Source organism: Lissotriton helveticus (assembly GCF_964261635.1).
Source record: "Lissotriton helveticus chromosome 1_1 unlocalized genomic scaffold, aLisHel1.1 SUPER_1_unloc_45, whole genome shotgun sequence".
Lineage (NCBI taxonomy): Eukaryota > Metazoa > Chordata > Amphibia > Caudata > Salamandridae > Lissotriton > Lissotriton helveticus.
In genome coordinates this window covers 1,465,362-1,491,612 of record NW_027611687.1, presented here as the reverse complement: position 1 = coordinate 1,491,612, position 26,251 = coordinate 1,465,362, and the positions used below count along the sequence as shown (strand labels likewise).

At 47.0% G+C, this 26,251-nt stretch overlaps 1 protein-coding gene across 1 annotated transcript in view; it reads left to right on the top strand.

The window, feature by feature from the left end:
* LOC144806095 (uncharacterized) overlaps window positions 1-26,251 on the top strand; it is a 144,444-nt gene that overhangs the window by 5,510 nt on the left and 112,683 nt on the right. The window contains exons 3-4 of the mRNA XM_078672532.1: window positions 19,092-19,973; window positions 21,192-22,689. Of these exons, the coding sequence (XP_078528658.1) occupies window positions 19,092-19,973; window positions 21,192-22,689 (2,380 nt within the window). The remainder of the gene's footprint in view (window positions 1-19,091; window positions 19,974-21,191; window positions 22,690-26,251) is intronic.

Below are 26,251 nucleotides of genomic sequence, written 5' to 3'. Positions count from 1 at the left end.
GAGCCAGGTTTCCGTGATCATGAGACAGTCAAAGTCATGTTCTATGATGAGGTCATGAATATCCTGGCTATGTTTGCACATAGACCGGGCGTTAATCAAGCCACATTTGAAGAATGGTGGCTGGTTCTTAGGGGGAATTGGCTGATCAGGATCGATGGTAGGTGTCCAGCAGCATTTGGGGCAGCTGGCAGAACCGACTACCTTTGAAAGGTCAAGTTTGTGGGAGCAGCAGGAAGAACCTCGGAGTCGGAGGAGGTCGATAGGGGTGTACCTAATAGGTGGAGTGAATAGGGCAGGGTTACGGGCAGGGTTTCCTGCGCCTGGCGCGGTCTTGGCGCGGACGGGCGCAGACGCGGAGGACGTGGAGTTATCTGCCTTGACTGCAGAGTTTCCGCACAAGTTAGTATAGTTTTAGTAGTAAATGTGGGAGTGACAGAGGGAAGTGGCTTTGAAATGTGAAATAATTATGAATAAAGGGGAGGGGTAAGGCAGGAGTAAAGAGGAGTATAGGGAGGGGTTTAGGGAAGGACAGGCACTCACTAGGGAGTAGGCCCATTTCTATTTATGAACCACAACTATAAAGTCACTACAGCCATAATGTACCTAAAGAGTCATAAATGTACTCCTGCTCAGAGCCGGAGTAAGTCCAATATCACACATGGCCATCCACTGGAACTGCAACTAGTTAAAAATAAAAAATAAAAAATTAAATGACAAAAAATATCTCAAAAGTAAACTTTTGATTATTTTAATAAAAATGTGTTATTTAATTTAAACACAGATATAACATTCATTTTTAGTAAGGTTTAATTACACTTGTTACAATTAATTCTCTACCTCACAATGAATAATTATAAATACATAATAAAAATGTTGCTTACTTTTAATTTAGGCTTTAGAAAAAATACAACTTTATATATATTCAACTTAATTGACTTGGGTGAAGCTTTCCCTGTGTAAAAAATGTAGGGAACATGTTACAAGTTTATCAAACTTGAAAAAAATTAAATATTTGTATGTTAAATATGAATGTAAATTTACTTTATAACAAATACAAATGATGCAACACTATTAACTTGAAATTTAATTCATTTTAAACATCTTTTTTTAAAGGTTTGTATGAGAAATCCCACCTAAAGTAAAATCATTCTTTTTTTTTATGTACTCATAATTACTACATTTCCTTTTGCAACTCTGTTCAGAGACGGAACTGCCTTACAAAAAGTTATAGATAGAATTAATTGAAATGTACTTAATAGTTTAAACAACATTATTAATTAAAAGCTCAACATATTATATCATGCAATAAATATTTTTAAAATATAGGTAATTTTGTAACATTCTTTTGAATGTATATGCAGTTTTAGAAGGCATTACCAGTGGCTGGTTATGTGTGGTACTGCACTTTCTAGTGCTCCATTTATGCTTCAGTAAGTTACATTTGTACATTTTGCTCCACATCTATTTAAGGGTGTGCAGATGTGCAAGCCCACACTTTTGAGTAACGTTATCGTAATAGTGAATAGATACAAGTAGTAAAGTTACTCTACGAGCATCCTTGCATGTATAGATTACTCACAGGTGTAAGGTACCTTTGTGAATAGCCTTCGAGGTGTCCAACTCCGCCTGGGTGTGTCATTTTTGTGGTAACTCTAAAGTGGACACGGGCACTTGGTCTGTTATTAGAGTGAATTGGATGATCCTGCGCGAACACCAGTGCAGTCGTCCGATGTGTCTGTTTGGGTGGGGAGCGGTAACAAATATCTTAAAGTAATTGTCCTGAATTTGCTACATCATTCTGCCTCCTGAGGGGCTCGTGTAGCAGTGATGTATCATTACCGTAGTAGGATCAGGTAATTTCTCTGTGTTGTTAGCCATGTTATCATGATTTGCTTTTGTTTTTCCCTTCTCCTCTTCCTTTTACCAGATTTTGTTGGTTTTACCACAACATTAGCACAGAAATGTACTTTTCTGTTAATTGGTTCTGAGGTCTTATCCTTTGTGTACACTTGTATACGATGAACAGTTTTTACCCTCGCTGTACGGCTACAGTGTAAGCCCAAACCCTGAGATTCCTGCACCTTGATCTGCTTTTATTGGTATTCTATCTTTCCACTTGGATAAGTGAGATATGGGGTTTGAATCGCTGAACAACCTTTGAACCTGCTTGACACAACTTGGCGGTTACAAGTTTCGTGTTTGAACTGCCAGCGTGAACTCCAGTACGCTGCTTGTCTCACACCGCTTTCCATAGTTTGACTCCTATCATCAACCTTAACCATCTCCATAACTTGGAAGCTCCGAAGTCTTTGCAGCTGTTGTTACTGCCTGAAGTTTCATAGATTTTGATAGCTGTGAATTCAGGTTCAACTGGGAATGTTGCCCTTAAAGCCACATCTATGCAGCTCATCACCTTCTGAGACTGATTCACCCAAAAACCTCGCATCAAATTCAAGTGTTGATCATCACCAGAGACTAAACTTATCTTTGTCATCTCGAGCATAGCTACCAAAGTCAGCTACAATTTTGTAGGTGACTTCCTGATTGATTCAGTGGAACTGCTTGTTTTTTATTCATTTACCTTTTTGTTTGTTTTTGACAGTTGTTTTTGCTAATTAATAATCCTTAAATCACAGCCCACCTTTAGATTTTGCTTCTGAATAAATATTAAATATTCTTTTTAATCTAAACTTGGTTTGAATCTTAAAGTTCCTTGTCTATTTTTAATAAACTGTATTGAAATTTGTGACTTCCACTGTTTTGCTTTACCTTCGAGCGTGCCATACTGCTCAGGCCACGTTACCAAAAGCGAGCTAAGAACACTTTAGTAGAAGACACATTTACCTTTGCTGACCAAAGTTTGGGAAAAGTAAAGGAGGCTGACTCTAGAAAGCACACTACCTAGCTGGAAAGGTTACTCTCTTAGGTGGCATCTGCACCAACTGTAGATGCAAAAATCAAGGATTATGAGGGAAGCTGTTGGGATCTGTGCCCCCAGAATTTGAGACTGCCACCCTCTCTCAAACAGTTGAAAGAGTTAAAGATGCACCTGTCAGAGATTCATGTCTCAGCAACTAAGACTGCCCGCTCCGGTCATACAACACTCACACTGTTACCTGAATCCCACTCCCTGTGCAATGTACAAACTGTTACATAAACAAGTTTTGTTGTGCTTTGTGAACAGGCTTTCACCCCACTTTATATGTAAATGATTTTCTGTGATCAGACACCCCAGGCTCCCATCTCTTCTAGTGTAACGAGATCACAAACAAGGGCTGTATTGAGAAATAATTGTCTTCAAGTCACATAGTAGTTTGTAGTTCTTTATTAGTCTTTTAAATGTACATCCACCCAGCCCGTTCCAAGGTAGAGTATAGTTTGCGAAGCGCGACTCTCTTGTTGTCCGCTCCCCAGATTAAGTCCATAAAACCAGAAACAGAGTCCAATTTCCTGAAGAAGCGCCGGGGCGGGTAAACTGAGGGCGGTCGAGAAGCAGTATAAATGTATTAACAGCATTTTTGCAACTTCCACTCTACCCATGGGTCGATAGTGGCAGGGAGCCCCAAAACGATAGGGAGCTGCAAACATTGGACATCACCTAAGTTGCCCTCTATAAGTTCTTCGTTGGTGTGGTAAGTTCCCTCATAAATACCTGAAGATGTAATGGTGCCACCCCAGTGCTAATTGGGGCAGCACTTCCTGTTCTAAGTTGTGAGTTTGCGCATGGGATAAAGCTGGATTTGGGCCAATTTAGCCTCAGTCCAGAATCCCTACCAAAATCGTCTAGAACCTTGTTAGAAATGGGATCTCTGGTTGGCTAAGGCTTGCGCCAAAGCCAGGCAGAGGCCACCACTCTAGTTAGGGCAAGGGAGTTACACTCCAAAGATATCCCCTGCTCACCTCCTTCGTAGCATGGCACGAGCAGTCAGGCTTATCCCGGAGGCAATGTGTAAAGCGTTTGCACACGCACACAACAACAACAATATCCCAGGCACAAGCATCCGCAGAGCCACCGTGGGAGGAAGATCCTTCTCCTACCTGGCGGCCAAAAGATGGAACTCCCTCCCCACCCACCTACAGCTGACCCAGGACCACCTCTCCTTCTGGAAACTACTCAAGACCTGGCTTTTCGAGCAGTAACGGACCCCCCCACCCGCCCCCAGCGCCTTGAGACCCAATGGGTGAGTAGCGTGCTATACAAGTAGTATTGATTGATTGATTGACTACAAAAGGAACTCCACACAAGGTTATACCAAAAATAGTAATCACATCATGTACATTGTACCACCTGGCATGGGCAATATTTACAAGGGATTATGTACACCTGACAGGGCCACATGGACCACTGTCAGAATCATCACAGAGTGAACTTGGTAAAAATGAACTAGATCATAAGCATACAAGTAAAATAGGTCATAGAACGTACAACCAGTAAACACTGGTAATCACTGTACTTTGCAACAGTCTGTGGCATGAACTCCATCATGCACAGTATCCCACAAGTCTAAATACATTAGATCCTAACCACCTAAGTAAAAATTACACTGGGGGCGTAAATCACACAGGGAAGTATAATCTCCCTAACTCATACCTAAATAGGTAAAACAACCTCATAAGCATAAACCATATCTAGAGGTATCAAACAGGGTGCGCAAAACATACTATACACAGTACATTTCCTAGCACCCAAAAGCATTAGCAAATAAATCATATTAGGGCCTGGCGCTCTATAATAGTAACCATCCCCCTGGCCAACTGGCCATCTCCAATAGGGGGCTCAAATGCCCTATGTCCACAGAGTCAGGGCTGCTGCCTAGGCAGCGAAAGTCAAGGTTGCGCCACCGCGTAAAACCTAAACATTGCAGCTGCCCACTACTTACTGGGCAGCTGAGAACAACAACATGGGGCCTAAACAATGCAGCTGGCACTAAATGCTGCGCAGCTGTGCAGGCCAAGGTAGGGCGAATGAGTTCGTCTCATTCCTAGATTCAAAAGACCATGTTCCCTGAAAGAAATACCTAAACGGTGCAGCTGCCCACTAGTTGCTGGGCAGCTGTAGAAGGTAACCTGTGGCATGGGCTCTCACTGGCCCTCGGAACGGATTGCGCCAAAGGTTGGAGCCCACTAGGCTATAGAACAAATCAGGCGCACAATGGAGCCCTCTAGGCTCTGAAAACAACCATGTCCCCTGTCGTGGGGCAGCCCTCTCTCAAGCGGGGCTGCCCAGACGCCGACAATGCGCCTCGATGTGGCCTTAGGCGCGGGAATCAGCACGGGCCCCTCTGGGGATTTTCACATAAACATGGCCCCACTGGGGCTTGGTAAATAAACTCTAGCCCCAGGTTGGAGCCACGCACAGGCGCTAGGAATAATGGGCAAAGTGTTGGAGCGGCCCGCTGCCATCTGGGGCCGCTCTGAAAAAGGGCACCACTATGGTGCCTGGGAAGTAGGGGGGGTACGGGCCCCTCGGGCCCTTCAATGACCATGGGTTCCCCCCTGAGGCAACTGCCCGCAACTGCAGCGCAGCTGTGTAGCACAGCACAGGGTAGGGAGGATAGGAGCATTACGAGTGCTCCCAGTGCAGCCCCAATCACCGGTACCTTCTCGGAGGTGTCCCGGCGGCGTCCTCCTTAACTCGGGCGGCGACAGTACTTCTCCTGCGGGGCTCCCCTGGACTCCTGGGAGCCCCGCACTGAGCCATTTCTGATCCACCCGGGCCCCCTCCTGGGACCCGTCAGAGCTTCCCAGCGTCACGTCCGCTTCCATCCGGCAGCCCCGCCCACAACCAGGCGGGCCATGGATGGCGGCAGTGACCTCTGTTCTCCCCCGCCATCAGGGGTAGGCTCCCTCCGTAACTGAAAACCGGCAAAGTCGTGGGGTTGGCACCGCGCATATAAATAGAAAACGAAGATGCAGGGTGGGCACTTGCTTAAATTAAATACATAAAGCTGGGTGGGGTCCTGCTAAATCAAAGCATAAGTAGACATAAAAGTGGGTGGGCACCCACAAAAGCCCACAAGGAGGGGGAGAAAAAGCCCACAAGGAGGGGGAGAATCCCTATGAGGGGCATTCCCTCGGCAAGGGCCGCAGCGTCGCGCTGCTCAGCCCCCTGACTGCCAATGCATCATCAAACCTTGGCAAGAGTAAGCACAAAGGGAACAAGGTCCAAGAAGTCCTGGGCATCAAAGAAAAACAGCTCCCAGCAGGGGAGAAGTCCTCCAGGTATCCAGGGACAGGGCAGGGCCCAGAGAGGCAAGCCTTCCCCTGGGCCCCAGCAGCTGCACGCCCCTGGTTGTTTCAAGTTAAGCACTCAAACAAATTCATGGGGCCACAGCCCTTTATTCAAACTCCTTTGTTACCCAGCACAGGATTTAGGGAAAACCAGATGCAACTGGTTTGGGAGCACTTGAGCACTTTCTTTTGCTCAGCTCCTCTTCTCCTATTCACAGGATGGGTCAGGGACATCAGACGCACCACAGGAGGTGGAGCCAGCATTGTGGAGGGAAGGCCCAGCCCTATTCAAGCCCCAGGTGCAACACCTCCCTCCCATCTACATGCAGATCTCTCCATTTACCACCGGGGCAGACCCATCCTGGATCCTGGAGCCAGGCACACCAGCCAGCTCCAGCCAATCACAAGCCAAACAGTCAATTCACATTCACTGCACAGACATGCCAACTTCTAGAAGTGGCACTTCTCCTAGACACAATAAATCTGCGCAAACTTTCGCGCAGCATTTAATCTCACGAGTTCGCACATTCCAAACTCGAGCCTGCACTCCTCTCACATCAGGAACTACCATGGACACACATATCCGACATGCATTCCTATGGGAGGGCAGGCCAACCTCTCCACACGCACTCAGAGAGCACATGCACTTTACACTGCGCCACAGTGCTAAAGTGCGCAGAGGCCAAAAATCACTACCATCATGTCAAGAGTTCAAGGCAAAAAGTTCAGGGGTAAATCTGCTAAAAGGGCCAAGTCCAACAAACCTCCATCACCTGCGGTAGATACGCATGCACTTAGCTGAGATACACAAATGCATCATCAGCATACAGTGAAATGACCTCCCACTTTGGCCCACTCTGTATACCAACTGCTGGGTCCTGTGAACGAAACAGGCCAGCGAATAGGTCCATGACTAGGGAGAAAGTAATTGACAGCGTGCATCTTTGCCACATGCTTTGAAAGAAACTGAGATCTCTGCCTGTCCGAATGCAGGCCATTGGGTTGGTGTAGAGGAGATGTATCCAGTGCAGTATTTCTGGGCCTACTTTCATTCACATCAGCACTTTTGTTAAGTAAAACTACTCCAGGGTGTTGAAGGCCTTCTCTATATCTAGTGAGAGTGCTGTGTAAGGAGTCAATTCATGAAGATTCTCTTCCATCAGCCGCAAGAGGCGTCATAGGTTTAGACACGTTTTTCTCCCAGGTATGAAACCATTCTGGTCTTGGTGCCAATGTAGAGAGGCAGGGGAGCAACCTGTTTGCAAGGACCTTCCTGCGAATCTTGTGGTCGGTATACCGTGGCCAGTAGGAGCGTAGCTCCAGGGGGTCCCTGTTGGGCTTAGGTAGGACCAATATCATAGCTTCTGTTGGAAGGTGGTCTGACACTCTGGGATGCCCGGATTTTTCGGTTTTTGAGCACCTATTTGTTGAGCTTCATAAGTTGGGACTCACCCACAGTGAACTCATGATGAAAGAGACTACATGCAGGTTTTACTGGTGTCCCCCTAGCTTGACCAGGCCGTTGCGTAAGGGCACCGGGCTGGTTACATGCAGACAGAAGTGTACTTGCTTGTGCACACGTTTACGGGCTGCGCTGGGGAGATTTCTGGCATGCACAGTCCAGGAGCAGCTACAAAGTGAATGGTGTGGCAGGACTTATGCAGAATTGGGTGGTGACATGGAATAGGCTTTATACACTGGGAAGAAACATGTCAGGGAAAGTCAGTGTGTTTTACTGTTTTCACTTCATTATTCTGCTATCGGGATGTGGAGCCCATGGGCTAATGACACTTTCCTAAGGCCTACAAATTCCAGACACGCACTAAATTCCACTGTAACTTGTGTGAGAAGAAGTATTCTGTAGAGTCCAAAGTCATATTTGTACTGCTTCTGGGTCATCCAGAAAAGTTATATTTCTCTATGTAGCTCATAACCAGGGCCTGGCTGGGGGCTAACTCTGCCAGGCTGATTTAATGACCTTCCTCTCCAAGCCGTGGCCTCAGAGGCCCAGTCCAGCACAACAAGCATTCCAAGGGCGAGGGCCTCCACCCCAAGAAGAGAAGATGGGTGGAGCAGCTACATGTTCATCCATCAGTAGCTGACAGCTGGTGCCAGGCACCAGGCCCTCTGGAGGGAAGGCAGCCTGGGGGGAAGGGGCGCTCAGAGACCATGTGGCAAGAGACCCTGGATGATGCAATTTTGAACAAACCCAGAGGCCTGGGCAGGAAGGAGGGAGCAGGGGCAGAGAAGTGATGTGTTTGCTGTGTGATAGGGAAGAGACTTCCGGCCAGCCCCCTCCACAATTCTTTAAAAGTGTTTACACAGGAAGAGAAGTTCTCTCTGGGGTGTGGTCTGCCGAGGCAGAGGGTGCTGGAGCCGGGCACAATGAGCATTTGGAAGGAAGAACCCCCTGACTGTCCCAGGATCCTGAACAGCGCCAGGAGAAGAGACCAGGACAAGTGCGCAGAAGCAGGTGCCTCTGTGCAGGGAGAAGAGAGGCCTAGGAGGAGAGCCAGGCGAAAGGCTTGCGCAGGGAGCTAGCGAAGACAGCTCCCTGCTGAATCCACCCTCTTGGAGACCAGGAGGGTGAAGGAAAGTGCTCCCAGTGGCTGGGGTGAGCCACCAGGAGCAAGAAGAGGCCAAGATCACCAAGATCTCGAGAACAACAACGACACCAACTTCACCACCCTGATTGAAAACCTTGCCAACCTCGGACTCACACAGCTCGTCACAACGCCCAACCACTCCGCCGGCTACACGCTCAACCCCATCTTCAATGCAAGCTCCCAAGTCACCTTCAGCCACACCACCGAACTCCACTTGACCGACCATCGCTGCATCCACTCCACCTTCCGGAAACCCACCATGCACCACCGCACTCAGCAGATCCCTTCTCGCCGAAGACCAACTAAACACCACCCTCGTCCGAAACCCACGCGCCGACCCCACCGACACGTCACGCCACCCGCAACCTCAGGCGATGGATCAATGACTGTGCCAATACTCTCGCCCGATCAAGAAACCCTCCAACAGTCGCACCAAGAAGAAAGCCAGCTGGTTCTCCGCGGGCCTCCAGGCCTCCAAGGCAAACCTGCTGAAAACTAGAGAAGAAATGGCACTGCGAACAGACATGGGACAGCAACGTGGCCCACAAGAATGTTATCCGCAGACAACATCACCACATCAGATCCGCCAAAAGGGCCTCCTTCAAGGACCGCCTCGACAACAATGCGCACAACAGCAAAGAGCTCTTCAACATTGTGAAGGAACTCTCCAACCCCAGCTCCAACCCCAACAACATCCCACCATCGCAAGACCTGTGCGACTCCCTTTCCACCTTCTTCTATCGCAAGATCGCAGACATCCATGACAGATTCAACAACCTGACTGCCCCGACAGCCGCCCACACCTCAGACCCCACGGCCACCACCCACATCGAGCCCCTGCTCACTTGGACCAACATAAACAACAACGACACCATCAAAATTATGAACACCATCCACTCCGGCTCTCCATCAGACCCATGCCCACACCACATCTTCAACAAAGCTAGCGCCACCATCGTACCCCATCTCCGCAAGGCCATTAACATCTCCTTCAAGACCACGACCTTCCCGGAGAGCCTGGAAGCACACCGAGATCAACGCCTTACTTAAGAAACCCAAGGCGGATCCGAGGGATCTCAAGAGCTTCCGGCCCATCTCCCTGCTCCCGTTTCCGGCGAAGGTCATCGAGAAGACTGTCAACAGACAACTGACCAACTACCTCAAGGAGAACAACATCCTGGACCCGTCCCAGTCCGGGTTCTGCAGCAACCACGCGAAACTGCCCTCATCGCCGCCACCGATGACATCAGGGCCGTGCTGGACAACGATGAAACCGCGACCCTCATCCTCCTGGACCTATCAGCCGCCTTTGACACTGTCTGCCACCGCACCCTACGCACACGCCTCCACAGCGCAGGGATCCGAGACAAGGCTCTAGAATGGACCACCTCCTTCCTCTCCAGCAGAATCCAGAGCGTCCGTCTTCCCTCTTTCCGTTGGGGTACATCATCTGCGGCATACCCCAAGGATCATCCCTCAGCACGACATTATTCAACATCTACATGTCACCGCTCGCCCAAGTCGCCCGACTGTACGACCTCAACATCACCTCTTATGCCGATGACACCCAGCTGATCCTCTCCCTCACCAAGGACCCCGTCACCGCCAAAACCAACCTCCACTAAGGAATTAAGGCCGTCGCCGAGTGGATGAAGAACAGCCGTATGAAGCTGAACTCGGACAAGACGGAGGTCCTCATCCTCGGATCCACCCCCTCCGCCTGGGACGACTCATGGTGGCCGACTGTACTGGGAGCAGCACCGACACTCACACAAGCAACCTGGGGTTTATCCTCGGCTCAACACTTTCCATGACAAAGCAAGTCGACGCCGTCTCGTCCTCCTGCTTCAACACCCTCCGCATGCTCTATGAGATCTACAGGTGGATTCCCACCTAAACAAGAAGAACTGTCACCCAGGCCCTTGTCAGCAGCAGGCTGGACTATGGAAAAGCCCTCTACGCAGGTGCCTTGACCAAACTCCTGAAACGACTACAACGCATATAAAACGCCTCTGCACGCCTGATCCTCGACATCCCTCGCCACAGCCACATCACACCCCACCTGAGAGACCTGCACTGGCTTCCCGTAAATAAGAGGATCACCTTCAGGCTCCTCACCCATGGACTCAAGGAACTTCACAACACCAGACCGGCATACCTCAACAGACGACTCACCTTCTACACCCCGAACCGCCAGCTCCGCTCCGCCGACCTCGCCCTCGCCACCGTCCCCCGCATCCGAAGAGCGACCACCGGCGGTAGATCATTCTCCCACCTTGCCGCTAAGTCCTAGAACACACTCCCCATCTTCCTAAGGCAGACCCAGGACCTGCTAACTTTCAGGAGGCTACTCAAGACCTGGCTATTCGAGCAGTAGCAGCACCCCTCCCCCCCAGTGCCTTGAGACCCTCACGGGTGAGTAATGCACTCTACAAATGATTGATTGATTGATTGAAGATCGAACCCCTGGGGGGTTGAGATATGCCCCCCCAGAAGGTAGGCGACCTTTGACCTCTGCCATGACTGACGATGAAGCACGTGGGGCTCCACCACCTGTCCAGAAGATGCCCCAGTAAGGATCAGGTCCCGGGGGTTGCCCCCCAAAGAAGTGAAGTCGGGGTGAGACGTCGCACACCCCGTGAAGGTACCCCTGTGGGGTGCCAGGAGCCCACCATGGCCCCTGCCGAACGTGAAGTCGGGAATCGCTGTTGCGCTCCCCCTGAAGATGTGTGAGGGGGAGGGGCTCAGGATCCCAATTCTGGGTCCCGTGTGTGGAGGAGGAGGCGGGGGAGCGCCATCTCATGAAAATAAAAGTCGTGGAAAGCCATCGCACTCCCCATGAAAATGTGCCCAGGGGCCTGGGACCCCATCCCCAGACCCCAGAGAGAAGGTAATGGTGCTCGCGGGGTGCCAGGAGCCCATACTGGTCCCTGCAGAAGAGTCATGGAGCGCCGGCGCACTCCCCGTACAGCTGGTTCGGGGGCACGGGACCCCATCCCTGGGTCATGAAGCTAAGCAGGGGGTGCCATTGCGCCCCCTGTGAAGATGGCCCAGGGGCCTGGGACCCCATCCCCCGGCCCAGGAGAGAAAGAGGAGGCCGGGGGAGGGTAGCCGCACTCCCCCGAGGACTGACCGTGCCAGCGCGAGACTTTGGGTCTGCCCGCTGGAGCGGGCATACCAGAAATGTGGTGCCAGCTCCTGCGGCAGCACGTGAGGGTGCTGCCCGTGCAGGGAGCCGGTGGGGACAGCCGGGGGTGGGCTCCCCAGGTTGCCCTCGAACGTGTAGGCATGCAGGGGTCCTGGCTGGAACCGGGACTCCGAACGGGGTGAGAGGTATGCAAGCGGCCCTGGTGGGACGGGGCCCCCCAAAATGCACAGATCGGCTGGGGATGGCTCCCCGAGTAGTAACACTCACCTGGGGGCTCCAAAGGGGTATAACCTGTTGTTTGTTTGCTCTGGGTAATGAGATGATTAAATTTCAAGATCGTGAGTGTACTCAAAGGGCGCATGAAAAGTAATGTCTCCGGGCTACTGCGATCTTCTCTAATGAGATATAATTTGGAAATGAGGGTGGTTAAAGCCCCTATTGTTTCTTTTAGGGCTAGAATTTCCCTCTGAAGTTCTAGGTTAGTTGGTATTGTTTCAGTACTCCCCACCCTGCAACCACCGAGGGGAAGAGTCGTATCCATCCCACTAGGTGCTGTGCCCATAGGTTGCGAGCTCTCCTTGTGAATGGGTGTGTGGACGTAACTGGTTGTTCCTCGAGGGATGAGATTCTATTGCTCAAGGTAGGTTTACTAAAATCCCACCTTGGGCTTTGCTATGATTGCCCGGGGAGTCGATAGGGAACGCCTCGATATCTTCAGTGCGATACCAAAGGGGATGATGGACGGAGCGTTGGAGCAAATCAAACACTCACCTCCAATCAACTGATCTGGGTTTAATCCATCATCATTCTTTAGCTCACTCCGCCACCCCAGTTCAGACATGGCCATATGCAAATCAGTCTGACCCTGTGCTTCATATCTTCAGTGACTTTCGGCAGTCGTTTCTTGTTAGCTACCTTTTTGAATAGGCTTGGTATACTGCCAGGGCCTGGAGTAACAGATGTAGCGGTAGAGGAGGTGGAGGTTTGGTGGTCCCTTGGGGAGAGAGCAGATGTAAGAGTAGATGGTATAGATGTCATAAGCAAGCCCTCACAATCAAATAGTATGGTTTCTAGTCAGTCCATCACATTTCCCCCAAGTTCCCCCTCTCAATCCCAGGGCTAGGATTCCGAGTCTTTTTCTTCAGAGCGCCGCCCAGCACTCCCTCAATTACTTTCCTTCCCCCATAAGTTAAGCAGGAGCGCAACACGATGAGAGAAAAAGACCAACAATAAAACTAGCTGGTCACTATTAGGGGATCTGTTTTATAGCTTGGTAGAAGTCAAAGTCGGTCACAGTACCTTTAGAGGGAGGGTCAAGCCTTCAGTTGTAGGTTTCAGGGGGTGGGCCAGCCCAGCCTCTGATGGGCGCACACTGGCCCACCCACGCTTGTCCTGCGCTGCGGGAGCCCTGCCGCAAATTTAATCGACTACTAGCGTGCTCTGCTGCCGTCTTCGGCCTCAAGGGATACTGGGCACTGTAGTCCTGTGGCCCAGGAAGTGCAGTTGCAACGAGGTCTGCAAAACGGGCTTCCCGCGCTGCAGGAGCCCTGGCGCGAATTTCAGCACCTCCTGTTCTTTTCTGCAGTCATTGTCGGCCACAAGGGATGCTGGGCACCGTAGTCCTGTGGCCCAGGGATGTGCAGTGGCAACGAGGTCTGCAAAATGGGCTTCCCGTGCTGCGGGAGCCCTTCCGCAAATTTAAACACCTCCTGGTGCACTCTGCTGCTGTCATCGGCTCCAAGGGGTGCTAGGCACTGTAGTCCGTGGCTTAGGGAAGTACTGTCAAATGGGCTTGAGGTGCTATGGGAGCCCTGCCGCACATTTAAGCACCTCCTGGTGCACTCTGCTCCCATCGTCTGCCCCAAGGGATGCTGGGCACTGTAGTCCTGTGGCCCAGGGAAGTGCGGTGGCAACAAGGTCTGCAAAATGGGCTACTCACGCTGCAGGAGCCCTGCTGCGAATTTAGGCACCTCCTTGCACACTCTGCTGCCGTCGTTGGCCCCAAGGGATGCTGGGCACTGTAGTCCTGTGGCCCAGGGAAGAGTGGTGGCAACAAGGTCTGCAAAACAGGCTTCCCACACTGCTGGAGCCCTGCCGCAAATTTAAACGCTTCCTGGCGAGCTCTGCTGCTGTCGTCGGCCCCAAGGGAATCTGGGCACTGTAGTCTTGTGGCCTAGGGAAGTGCCGTGGCAGCAAGGTCTGTCAAATGGGCTTCAGGTGCTGTGGGAGCCCTGCCGCAAATGTAAGCACCTCCTGGCGCGCTCTGCTCTCATTGTCTGTCCCAAGGGATGCTGGGCAATGTAGTCCTGTGGCCCTGGGAAGTGCAGCGGCAACAAGGTCTGAAAAATGGGCTTCCCGCACTGCAGGATCCCTACTGCGAATTTAGGCACCTCCTTGCACACTCTGCTGCCGTTGTTGGCCCCAAGGGATACTGGGCACTGTAGTCTTGTGACCTAGGGAAGTGCCGTGGCAGCAAGGTCTGTCAAGTGGGCTTTAGGTGCTGTGGGAGCCCTACCGGAAATGTAAGCCCCTCCTGACGCGCTCTGCTCCCATCATCTGCCCCAAGGGATACTGGGCACTGTAGTCCTGTGGCCCAGGGAAGTGTGGTGGCAACAAGGTCTGCAAAACAGGCTTCCCGTGCTGGGGTTTTCCTGCTTTGCAGAGAGCGTTTAAAGGGAGCTTCGAAACCAACCTTCTGCACCATTGTTTACTATATTTTCACTGTGGCCAGTATCGCCAAGACCCTTGCTGCTGAGGTAGTTACATATACCCCTATTCTGCACATTCATGCTCTCTTTTGCTCCCATGCTCCTAGCTGTAGTGTCTATATGCGAAGGCTCACCCCCTCATCCCTGCTGTCTGGAGCTGCCAGGCTCCATCTGGCTGTGGACTACCTGGGAGTCATTTACCTTCACAGTTTCTCCCATTGCTGTCTCCGGAGCGTCTTCGGTCAGGCCTCTCCGCTCATCCTGCTCCTCATCGGGTCTCTCCGGGAGTCCACTAGTTATGTTCTCATCTTGGGGCTCCTGCATCTGCACGGTCCCAGTCCCAGGGCCCAGTCCAGGCCGCACTACAGGGCCTCTGAGCAAATATGCAATCATAGGACCAGCGAGGCGCTGCTGGGGCGCAGCTCCTCCCTTCCCCTTCCTCTATAGAGCAAATATATATTTTTCCTAAATTTGGATACAATTTTACTACTTCCAATTACTCGTTTCCCAGGAACCAATTCAAATTTTTTCTGATCATACATCCTTTATCACAAAAAATCATAACTTTGCTTTTTAAAATATGTATTTTTAGATAATAATCCTCTGTGTACATAATTAACTCACCAAGTCGTCTTTGCAGTCCAGTTAGGGTTAAATCCATTATTATGGCATCATCTGCATATAGAGCATCTTCCTTCCAGGCTGTTGTCTGGCCTAGACATCCATGTTGCCAAGTCGTTGTCTCTGCTCCAGCTCCCATCTCCACCATGACACGTGCGGCTATCCCATCTGCTGTAGGGCTGTTCGTGTGCTGGGTCGCTCTTCCTCGAGCCACCGCTGTTTTTTTTGGCTTCATCCCAGTTGATGAGTGCACCCCCAGACGGCAGCAATTGGGGTAAGTCAGAGCGCTGTACAGCTTTGTGCATGCCAGTAGTAGCTCCTGCTGTCTGGTCGCGATCTTACATGCAGGGACAGAACTGCCTGTCTTTTTATCTAAAAGCCTCAATAAGTTCTCCAATATGTCCGATAACATTATTCACATGCTGCGGGGGGCTAATGACAGGGGGGAGCCAACTGTTCAAGGTGTGAGTAGCTGCAAGCGGTTGCCTCAGCCGACCGCCATCTTACTTCCCTGCATGAGTCCACTATGGGACACTCTTAGAAGGGAGTTGTTCCTATGTAGATGGCATAATCCAGGAATAAAGTGTGGAATGCTTACAGTTGGTACACAAGAAGAGTGTACTCGTCGAGGGCGGGTAGTTATGAAACTACTACAGCAGACTAACAAAAGTAACGTAAAGTAGGAACCAATAAAAATATGGTTGTCAGCTGTACGAAAGAGTAGTTAACTCTTTAAGAAGCATTGGCATAGCCAATAGGTCTCGCTTTTGGGACCTTACAAGTATTCAGTTATGCAGCACAATATCCTTGGTGCAACAACATCAACTGTTGCGTGGCTAAACACTTATAAGGTCCCAAAGGCGACCTATTGGCTATGTCAATGCTTGCTTTTTTTTTACCTCCAGCCAATGCCGAAGTTAAGGGGCCATCAGGCAACCTTTTGTTTGAATCTCGTGACTGGAGGCGGCCTGGAAACGTCACACATATGTAAATACCACTGAAGGGAAACACAGGCACACAGCTTGCTATCTCTTCACAGGTACTTAAGAGAGGCTTGTTTTTGCCTTTGTTCGGTTCCTGTATAGAAGTGCAGACACTGTAAAACTCATATGGGGTGGTCTGTCCCAGTATTTACACAAATAATTCAAATAGCACTATTTTATTTGTTTTATAGCTCAACGTAGAAAGGTCATGTGCTGTATTGCATGCGTCATGATGTCACTTGCATAGTGTCTAACTTGGTGAGTCCCCCCACTTCTTTTCATAGGACTTGTGCCCTGGCAGCACCTGCCAGTTCCGTAACGGGTCCTACCAACATCCTCGATCCCTTAATTTGAACAAGATTGAATTTTACCCAATAATACATTTTATATGATAGCATGTAAAGGACGGGCCCTTGTTTTTATTTTATGTTTAATATCTAAGTTTATTAGCAAAGTTCAAAATAATACATTATATAAAAACAAAGTATTTGTTACATTAAAAGAACGTTATATAGAAGCAATCAGATATATATGAGAAATATAAAAAAAGAGAAAGGGAAGGAAAGGGAAGGTAAAGAAAACCTAAAAACGGGAGAGGAAGGGGGTAAGGAAAGGAAGAATATCCATACTACTATAATCTGAACTCTATAATAGCTTTAAGTAAAAAGAATTACACATAAAAAACAATTCTATATACATAAAAAACAATGGTAAGAAATATAAATATCAAGTTACAGTAAGGGTAAATATCTAAGGGAATAAAAACAGTATGTGTTTAAATAAACAACAACAACTAGTAAATCACAGAGGTTTTTGAACTTCATTAGAGAATTGAACTGAAAGAGTGCTATGTGAGGCAATGTAAGTTAAATATGTGGATATAAGGTGCCATAAAAGATCTCTCTTGATAGATAATCAGGGGGAACGTAATTAGTGTCAAGTCTATGATGAAAACAGACTGAATTCCACCAGGCTGTAAAGGTGATTTTGTCAGCTTGTTTCCAATTAGAAGTAATTAAGTGAAAAGCTATTGCCAATAGCAAATCTATGATTTTGGAACTAGAGGGTAATTGTGGCCAACAGGGTGATAGCGAGCCTTGAAAAACATTGGAGGGAGTAAAGGGAACTTTAGTTTTAAAAATATTGTTAATTTGAGACCAAACTAATTGCCAAAAACAATGTATGGGAGGGCAGCCAAAAAGCATATGGTATAGATCTGCGTTTGTGCATGGACAAGACCAACAATTAGGGGTAAGATTCGCAGAGAAGGAGGCTAATTTTGCGGGGGTGAATAAAAGACGTTGATAAACAAAATAGAGTGTTTGAGAGGTATTAGCAGTGTTACATTCCGGTATTCTGTTTACTTATGTTTTCTATGTTTATTAACTTGTATAGATCTGACACCTGGAATGTGTGATGCGTGCCTGCATCTTACATCCTAGGTTCCAAGTTCCATACTTAGCAGTTGGACTAGAAACCTGGAGATAACTGACGTGCTGTGCTCCAATCTTGTATTCTGGAAATAAATCTACAATATTTATATACAACCAAGTTTCATTTGTATTTAATATTGGCGACGAGGACATCGTACTACTTCTGCCACGTTTAAGAGGAGCACAGGAGCAGAAATTAAAAAAAACTTCACGAACCCAAAACGGAAAAGGATTGAAAACGACCCGTTTTACCTTCGCAAGCCAAGCGGTATACTTCGCAAGCCAAGCGGTATCCTGTTCTCAAGGGACGTCTTGATCCGACGTTGTGAGGAAGAAAGAATCAAAAGTTGTGGATTTTAAGGTATTTTGGCTGTTTAGCGCTGTCGAGAGCTCGAGACGAGAAAAGCTTGGAGCGCTCGCGACGGGGAAAAGCGTCATTGCCTCTGACGACGCTTCCATCACGTGTCAGTGCGCATCACACACCTCTGTCATCGCGCACTACGCGGCAACGCCATTTTGGATCTCCATGGTAACAGTTTACTCGGAGTTACCGGAGATAGTGAAGCCGGATTGAGGTGTGCTGCAGTGCGCGTTAAACAAAAGGTACTGTGTCACACGCCGGAAAACCAATTCTTTAAAGGGCGCTTGGAAATTGTGGCAAACCTTATTTGGGAAAAGGAAAAAAAAAAAAAAATTGGATGTTTATTCGAGATAATTTTTCAACTAACACTCTTCGAAATATTTCATAAAGTTTCTGATATTTTGGAATTCAAACTTCTCACGTGACTTCCACCTTGTGGATCTTTGTGGTATTATTTATGTTTAAGAGATATTTTCAGTGCTGGAGTTAATTTTTGGAAGGAACTCTCTACTTTGATTGCTGGAGTATTTTTGGAAGGAACTCTCTCTACTTTGATAATTTCGATTTGCAGTTTAATGGCAGTTTATGCTGCTTTATTAATTTTAGTTTGAAGAACTTAAAAAAATATATATATATATTTTAAATTAAAACTTTAGTGATATCCATAGTATAGGTTAGGATCTTAAACACTAAACATGCAATTCGATCCTCCGTCCAAGTTTTTGCAGACAAAAGGAGACCCGCCAATTCCATGGACTAGATGGAAAGAAGAATTTTATACGTATCTAAAGGCTATGGATGGAGAAAGAATGTCAGCGGAGAGAAAAAAGAATATTTTTTTACATTGTCTTGGGTCAGAGGGACAACTGGTTTTTAGAACTTTGCCTCCTGTCAGGTCTGGGGGTGACATTAATGTGTATGATGAGGCGGTGCAAAGGATAGAAGGTAGATTTAAACCTGTGACTAGTGTTGCTTTGAATAGATTTAAATTTTATACTAGAGTACAGGATGAAAGTGAGTGTTTTGACGATTTTCTGACAGCTTTACGGGCACTTTCTTTACATTGCAATTTTTGTCTAATAACTGATGAGATGATTAGAGATCAAATTGTTGTACATGTAAAGAGCAAGAAGGTACAGGAACAGTTGTGGATTTTGGGGGATCCTAGTTTAGAGACAGCTATAAGTACAGCTAAAGCTCTGGAACAGTCAGATAAGTGGATCAAGTCTTTGGATAAGGTTTCTGTTAATGCTGCTCCTTCTACTTCTAGCAGTGAGGTTTGCGTTGTAAACGCGCAAGGAGCAAAGACTCAAGGTCCTAATAAGTATGATAACAAGGGAAAGCAATTTCATTGTTTCAGATGTGGGAATCCTGATCATATTGCCTCCTTTCCACAGTGTCCTGCTATTAACAGACAATGTAATAAATGCGGACGTACTGGACATTTTTCAAAAATGTGTAAAACTCCTAACAAACCTTTTAATGAATATAAGAAGCCTTCTTTTACCAGTTCTAAACGTTACAGTGGAAATGTATCCTATGTTACTGAAGAAGGGAAGGGTGATGACTCTGGTCTTAAAGAATCTGGGATTGTGGTCTCTGTACAAACTCCATTTGATGTGACACAAGCTGATAATTTACCATCTCCAAAAAGTTTGGTAAACATTTTGGGTAAAGTCCTTGAACTCATGGTAGATTCTTGTTCACCGTGGACTATAATCACTCGTGATTATTGTCTGGAATCATTTGGAGATTTGGTAGATCTAAATTCTTTATGCGAACCAGATATCATTGCTTACAATTTTAGTAAATCAGAAATAAATGTTATGGGCTTTAAGGAGGTTCTCATTACGATAAAAAGTAATTCTGCTATTATCAAAATGTACGTTGCATGGGAAGGTGTGAATGTATTAGGATGGAGGGATCAAGCGAAATTAGGAATTACGTTGAATCCTAGATTAAAAGATCCCGTGTCTGTTCTTGCCATATCGGATGGAGAATGTGATATTTTATCCATGTCTAAGAGAATTTCAGGCTCTTTCCCAAACGTTTTTTCTGACAAATTAGGAAAGTTATGTGGTTTTACTCATAGGATTAAAGTCAAACCCAATGCAGTCCCTGTTAAACAAAGATTAAGGGGTGTTCCTATCAGTGTTAGGGAGGAATTTAGGATTATGTTGGATACTATGGTGAAGGATGGTGTCATCGAAGAGGTAGAGTCCTCGGAGTGGGTTTCGCCTATTGTTTTGGCAATTAAACCTGACAAAACTATTAGGTTGTGTGTGGACCTGAGAGCCCTGAACAAGTGTTTGGTTACAGACTGTCACCCGTTACCTAACATCAATGAAATGTTGTGTATGTTGGATGGGGCATGTGTATTTTGTACGCTAGATCTTCGATCTGCATATCATCAGATCGAACTCACGGAAGACTCTAAGCAATTTACAGCTTTTATCACTCCTCATGGGTTATTTCAGTTTAAGAGAATGCCATTCGGTTTGGCTTCGGCTGCTTCGGTCTTTCAAAGGGCTATGTACCACATATTTAAGGATCTAGGTGTTTTCGTTAAGTGTTTCCAGGATGACATACTTGTTTTTTCTAAAAATGTTGCAGAACATGATGTTCATCTTAAAGAAGTGTGTTCCAAGTTGGAGAAATATGGTTTGACTATTAAGGCCAGTAAGTGCAAGTTTTTTTGCAAAACTGTGGAGTACTTAGGACATTCTCTTTCAGGAGAGGGTGTTGTACCGAAAAAGAATCTTGTGGATGCAATTGTGAAAGCTCCCTCTCCAGATAATAAGGAAAAACTACTCTCGTTTGCGGGATTATGTGAATACTATAGCAAGTTTATTCAGAATTTTGCTAGCAAAATGGAGCCTCTTAGGGAGTTAACAAGGAGTTCTGCTGAGTTTATTTGGACGGAGAGACAGGAACAGGCTTTTAAGCAAATTAAGGAGGAGATTGTTAGTGCACCTACATTAAAATCTTACTGTGTTAATAAGAAATGCATCATTACTGTTGACGCTAGTTTATATGGCATTGGTGGAGTTTTGAGTCAGTCATCTGGTAAGGATTAATGGTGTGTTGCGTTCTCTTCAAGGACTTTGTCCCCTACAGAAAGAAGATACTCTGTTATAGAAAAAGAGCTTCTTGCCTGTATTTGGGCTGTTGAGCACTTCAGGAATTATGTGTGGGGAAATCGGTTTATGCTGAGGACTGATCATAAACCATTAGTAGGGATCCTGTCTCCTGGGGGTGGATGGAATTCTACAGCGCGTATAGCTCGTTTGTCTTCACGTCTTCAAGAATATGACTTTGACATTGTGTATGTTCCTGGTAAGAATAATGTCACAGCTGATTTTCTGTCGAGATTTCCCTGTGACAATGCTCATAGTGTGGATGATGAGGTTGATGTGGTAGCTTCTATAAGTGATTGTGTTTCTGAGGAATTTCTTACTTTGAGTGAAGAGGAATGGTTTGCTGAATTGAGTAAGGATCTGGTTTGTCAACAAATGTTTGATTTTGTAAGAAAAGGTTGGCCAGCCAATAGAGGTATCTCAGCTGACTTAGCTTCATATGGTCAGGTGTCAACTGAGATTGAAGAGTTTAGTGGTCTGTTGTTTAAAGCTGGTAAACTAATTCCTCCCCAGTCACTACAGAAGAAGATTTTGCTACTCTCTCATCAGGGTCACATTGGCATGTCTTCGATGAAACGCCTTATTAGAGAAAACTTCTGGTGGCCGGTTGTTGACAAGATGGTCGACAGGCTAGTAAGGGATTGTTCGCACTGTATCAATAGTGATAAAATGCTTCATTTGACTTCTGCTCCTCTCAAACCTGTGAGTTGGCCAAATTTTCCTTGGCAGAAGGTGGCATTTGACATATCTGGCCCTTTCAAACAGTTACCCTGCAATGCTCGTTATGCTTTGGTCCTAGTGGATTACCACTCAAAGTGGCCTGAGGTGAAATTTGTTAGCACAGCTTCTTCTCAAGCTGTTGTTCTTTTCCTAAAAGAAGTGTTTGCGAGGGAAGGTTTTCCAGAGACCTGTGTTACGGACAATGGCGCTCAACTTATTTCTGCTGATGTTGAGAAGTTTCTTAGTGGTTGTGGTATTAAACACTACACTACATCCTTGTATGAACCCAGGGAAAATGGCCAAGTTGAACGTTTTAATCGTGTTCTTAAGGATTGTATAAATGGTACGCATACCTCTGATGATGGGTGGTTGGATGTAGTAAGGAAAAGGTTATGGACATATCGCATCACAGCTCATTCTGTTACTGGTGTCAGTCCCTTCAAACTTCTTAAAGGAAGAGAACCGTCATCTGATATATGCCCCTGGTGGATTAAAGAACTTGACAAAGGGAATAATTCTGTTCTGGATCTTGCGTGTGTGGCCAAACGTGTGGAAGACAAACAACAAAAAATGATGACTTTGTTTGATTCCAGGATGAAATCCAAGGTTAATGATTTTGTGGTAGGGGAATGGGTGCGAATTAAAAAACCTGGTTTTCTTGTTAAAGGTTTTTCCAAGTTCTTTCCTCCCATCAAAGTGGTCAAAGTTTTTAAAAGTAGTGTAGTCACGCAGGATGGTAGGGTATGGAATGTTCGTAGAGTAGCAAGATGTAGAGATTTAGGCAATGTACATAATTCTCCTATTGCTGCTCCTGGGAATAGCCAACGTGGACCAAATATTGGTTCCTCAAATTGCTCGCAGAATTTGGTTCAAGGTGACTTATCTGTTGCTTCCAGAGTCAAAGCTTGCAATAGACAAAAGAAAGTTCCTAGCAGATATTTGGATTAATGTTCTTTTGTTTAGGGGTAAGATGTGTTACATTCCGTTATTCTGTTTACTTATGTTTTCTATGTTTATTAACTTGTATGGATCTGACACCTGGAATGTGTGATGCGTGCCTGCATCTTACATCCTAGGTTCCAAGTTCCATACTTAGCAGTTGGACTAGAAACCTGGAGATAACTGACGTGCTGTGCTCCAATCTTGTATTCTGGAAATAAATCTACAATATTTATATACAACCAAGTTTCATTTGTATTTAATGAGCAGCTCTGGAAGTTTTATGAATTTTGAGCCACAATTTATCCCAAAAGGAGAGGACGGGCCCTTGTTAAGCATTTAAATGCCTAGAAAGCTGGTAATGTGTGAGGCAAGGCTATTAACATGTCTCCACACACAGCATCAACATTTGCATTGGTCAATACCGTTCTTATTGCTTAACAGTGTCATGGACGGACAGACTACAGGCCTCTTGTTTAAGGAGCGTTTTCTCTGCAGCTAACCTGTACTGTAAGGAATAAGCTGCCATAGCGTTGAAAACAACTCACAAGCGGCAACACACAAAATAAATACATGATGTAGAAGCACCAGGCGCTACAGCTTCCCTTTTGGAAGACAAAATATTCTTTACAAAAAATCATCACAGTTTGGCACAGCCTAAAAAATAGATGTTCACCATTTAGGCCAGACACTACATTCATCATACATGAGCCCTTAGGGGGTTCAGGAGCAGGCTCAGTGGTGTGTCGCTCTTCTAGATCTTGTTTTCAATAAGGGCAATAGGTGTAATGATCCATTAGACTTTTGCTGCGCATCGCTCTGGGGTCATGTTGCCCAGTTCTCTTACTGAGCCTCAGAAGTACTTTTTCACATACTTTGTAGTGCACTCTGCTAATCCTGGATTTTGGCAATATTTCACTTCACAGAAAACAGGGCACTACGGGCCAGATGTAGGTAAGTTCCATTTACCGATTCTAAAATACAGAATTTTGCCGATTCGGTATTTCAGAATCGGTAAATGGTATGTAGGTAAGTATTCGGTAGAGTTTACCGAATCTGTAATATTCGGTAATTACCGATTCGGTAAATACCGAATCGGTAATTCACATTCGTTCCTATGGGCCTGGAGGCCCATAGGAATTAAATAGAATTACCGAATCGGTATTTACCGATTCGGTAGTAGGGGGAAACATTCAAGGGTGGCAGGGTGTCACATTGACACCCTGTTGCACCCCTGAATAGTGTATGCCACATGGCACTTTTGAAAAAGGCACAAATTTGCTTTTTCAAAGGTTTTCGATATTTACCACCAACTTTTATTTGGTGGTAAATACCGAATCCTTAACCATGCAATGCACTCATTAGAGTGCTTCCTACATTTCAGATTCAGTAATTTACCGATTCGGTATTTTAAGGAATCGGTAATTTACCGAATCCTTAAATTACCGATTCGGTAAATTACTGAATCTGAAATGTAGCCACCTACATCTCAATATCCTAAAACCGGTCGGTAACGGCAGTAATTCGGTAATTTCAGCAGTTACCGACCGGTATTGGGCTACCTACATCTGGCCCATGAGGTAGTACGTAGTAGTGGTGGAGCATGCATCTAGTACTTTGCGCTGCTCTAGGCTCGACCTAAAAAACTCTAATCCTCCCCATTATTTGTGACTGTCTCAGTTACAGACATGACTGGATTTGTTTGCCAGTGCTCTGTATCGGCATGGATCAAAGCCAACTGAGGTGTTTTGAACTGAGAAGACACCAGAGTGCTCTTTCAGGACCATTCAAAGTGCCCATGAAAAGAATGTCTAAAGGCTTGCATTGGTGCTGAGCCCTGTTGGGTTGGCACCCAAACCTAGTTATGCTTCCGATGCCTGCCAGTCTGCTTGTAAAGTGCTGCAGTAACACTGAACCCATTCGGAATCCTTTTAGAAAAAAACAAAGACCTACATTGGGACTCAGCCCTATGGAGAACACTGTTGCCAGACTTGGGTTGATCAGATCTCAATCCCCTTTACCATCTGTTCTGTGTAACTGCCTCAATATTTGCGTTTGTTATAGGACTATTCTTAGACAGCCATCCGAATGGACATTTGTGAATGCCTATTGTTTTGTAAAGTGAGGTCTGGATACTGCAGCACGTTTCCCATCGAGGAGTCCAGGAAATAAAGGGAGTCTTGGCTAGGAGTTACAACCAAACCTCCCCGGGGCCTGGAGACAATGGGCAGAAATGCCAGTACTAACCACAGATTCTGCCCAGTATTTCTAAACGGCTGGTAGAGGTACCTGCGCTTCCTTTTCTGGCAGAGAAAAGGCATGATTTGCTGAATTGTGAGGTGATGGCGTATGGCTGATACTGGGCTGTGATGGCGTTTGGCTGATACTGAGCTGTGATGGTGTATGGCTGATACTGGGCTGTGATGGCGTGTGGCTGATACTGAGCTGTGATGGCATGTGGCTGATACTGGGCTGTGATGGCGTGTGGCTGATACTGAGCTGTGATGGCGTGTGGCTGATACTGGGCTGTGATGGCGTGTGGCTGATACTGAGCTGTGATGGCGTGTGGCTGATACCGAGCTGTGATGGCGTGTGGCTGATACCGAGCTGTGATGGCGTGGGGCTGATACCGAGCTGTGATGGCGTATGGTTGATACTGGGCTGTGATGGCGTATGGCTGATACTGGGCTGTGATGGCGTGTGGCTGATACTGAGCTGTGATGGCGTGTGGCTGATACTGAGCTGTAATGGCGTGTGGCTGATACTGGGCTGTGATGGCTTGTGGCTGATACTGAGCTGTGATGGCGTATGGCTGATACTGGGCTGTGATGGCGTGTGGCTGATACTGAGCTGTCATGGCGTGTGGCTGATACTGGGCTGTGATGGCGTGTGGCTGATACTGAGCTGTGATGGCGTGTAGCTGATACTAAGCTGTGATGGCGTGTGGCTGATACTAGGCTGTGATGGCGTGTGGGTGATACTGAGCTGTGATGGCGTGTGGCTGATACTGAGCTGTGATGGCGTATGGCTGATACTGGGCTGCGATGGCGTGTGGCTGATACTGAGCTGTGATGGCTGATACTGGGCTGTGATGGCGTGCGGCTGATACTGAGCTGTGATGGCGTATGGCTCATACTGAGCTGTGATGGCGTGTGGCTGATACTGAGCTGTGATGGCGTATGGTTGATACTGGGCTGTGATGGCATGAGGCTGATACTGAGCTGTGATGACATGTGATTGATAGTGAGCTTTGATGGCATGTGGCTGATTCTGGGCTGTGATGGCGTGTGGCTGATACTGAGCTGTGATGTCCTGTGGCTGATACTGAGCTGTGATGGCGTGTGGCTGATCCTGGGCTGTGATG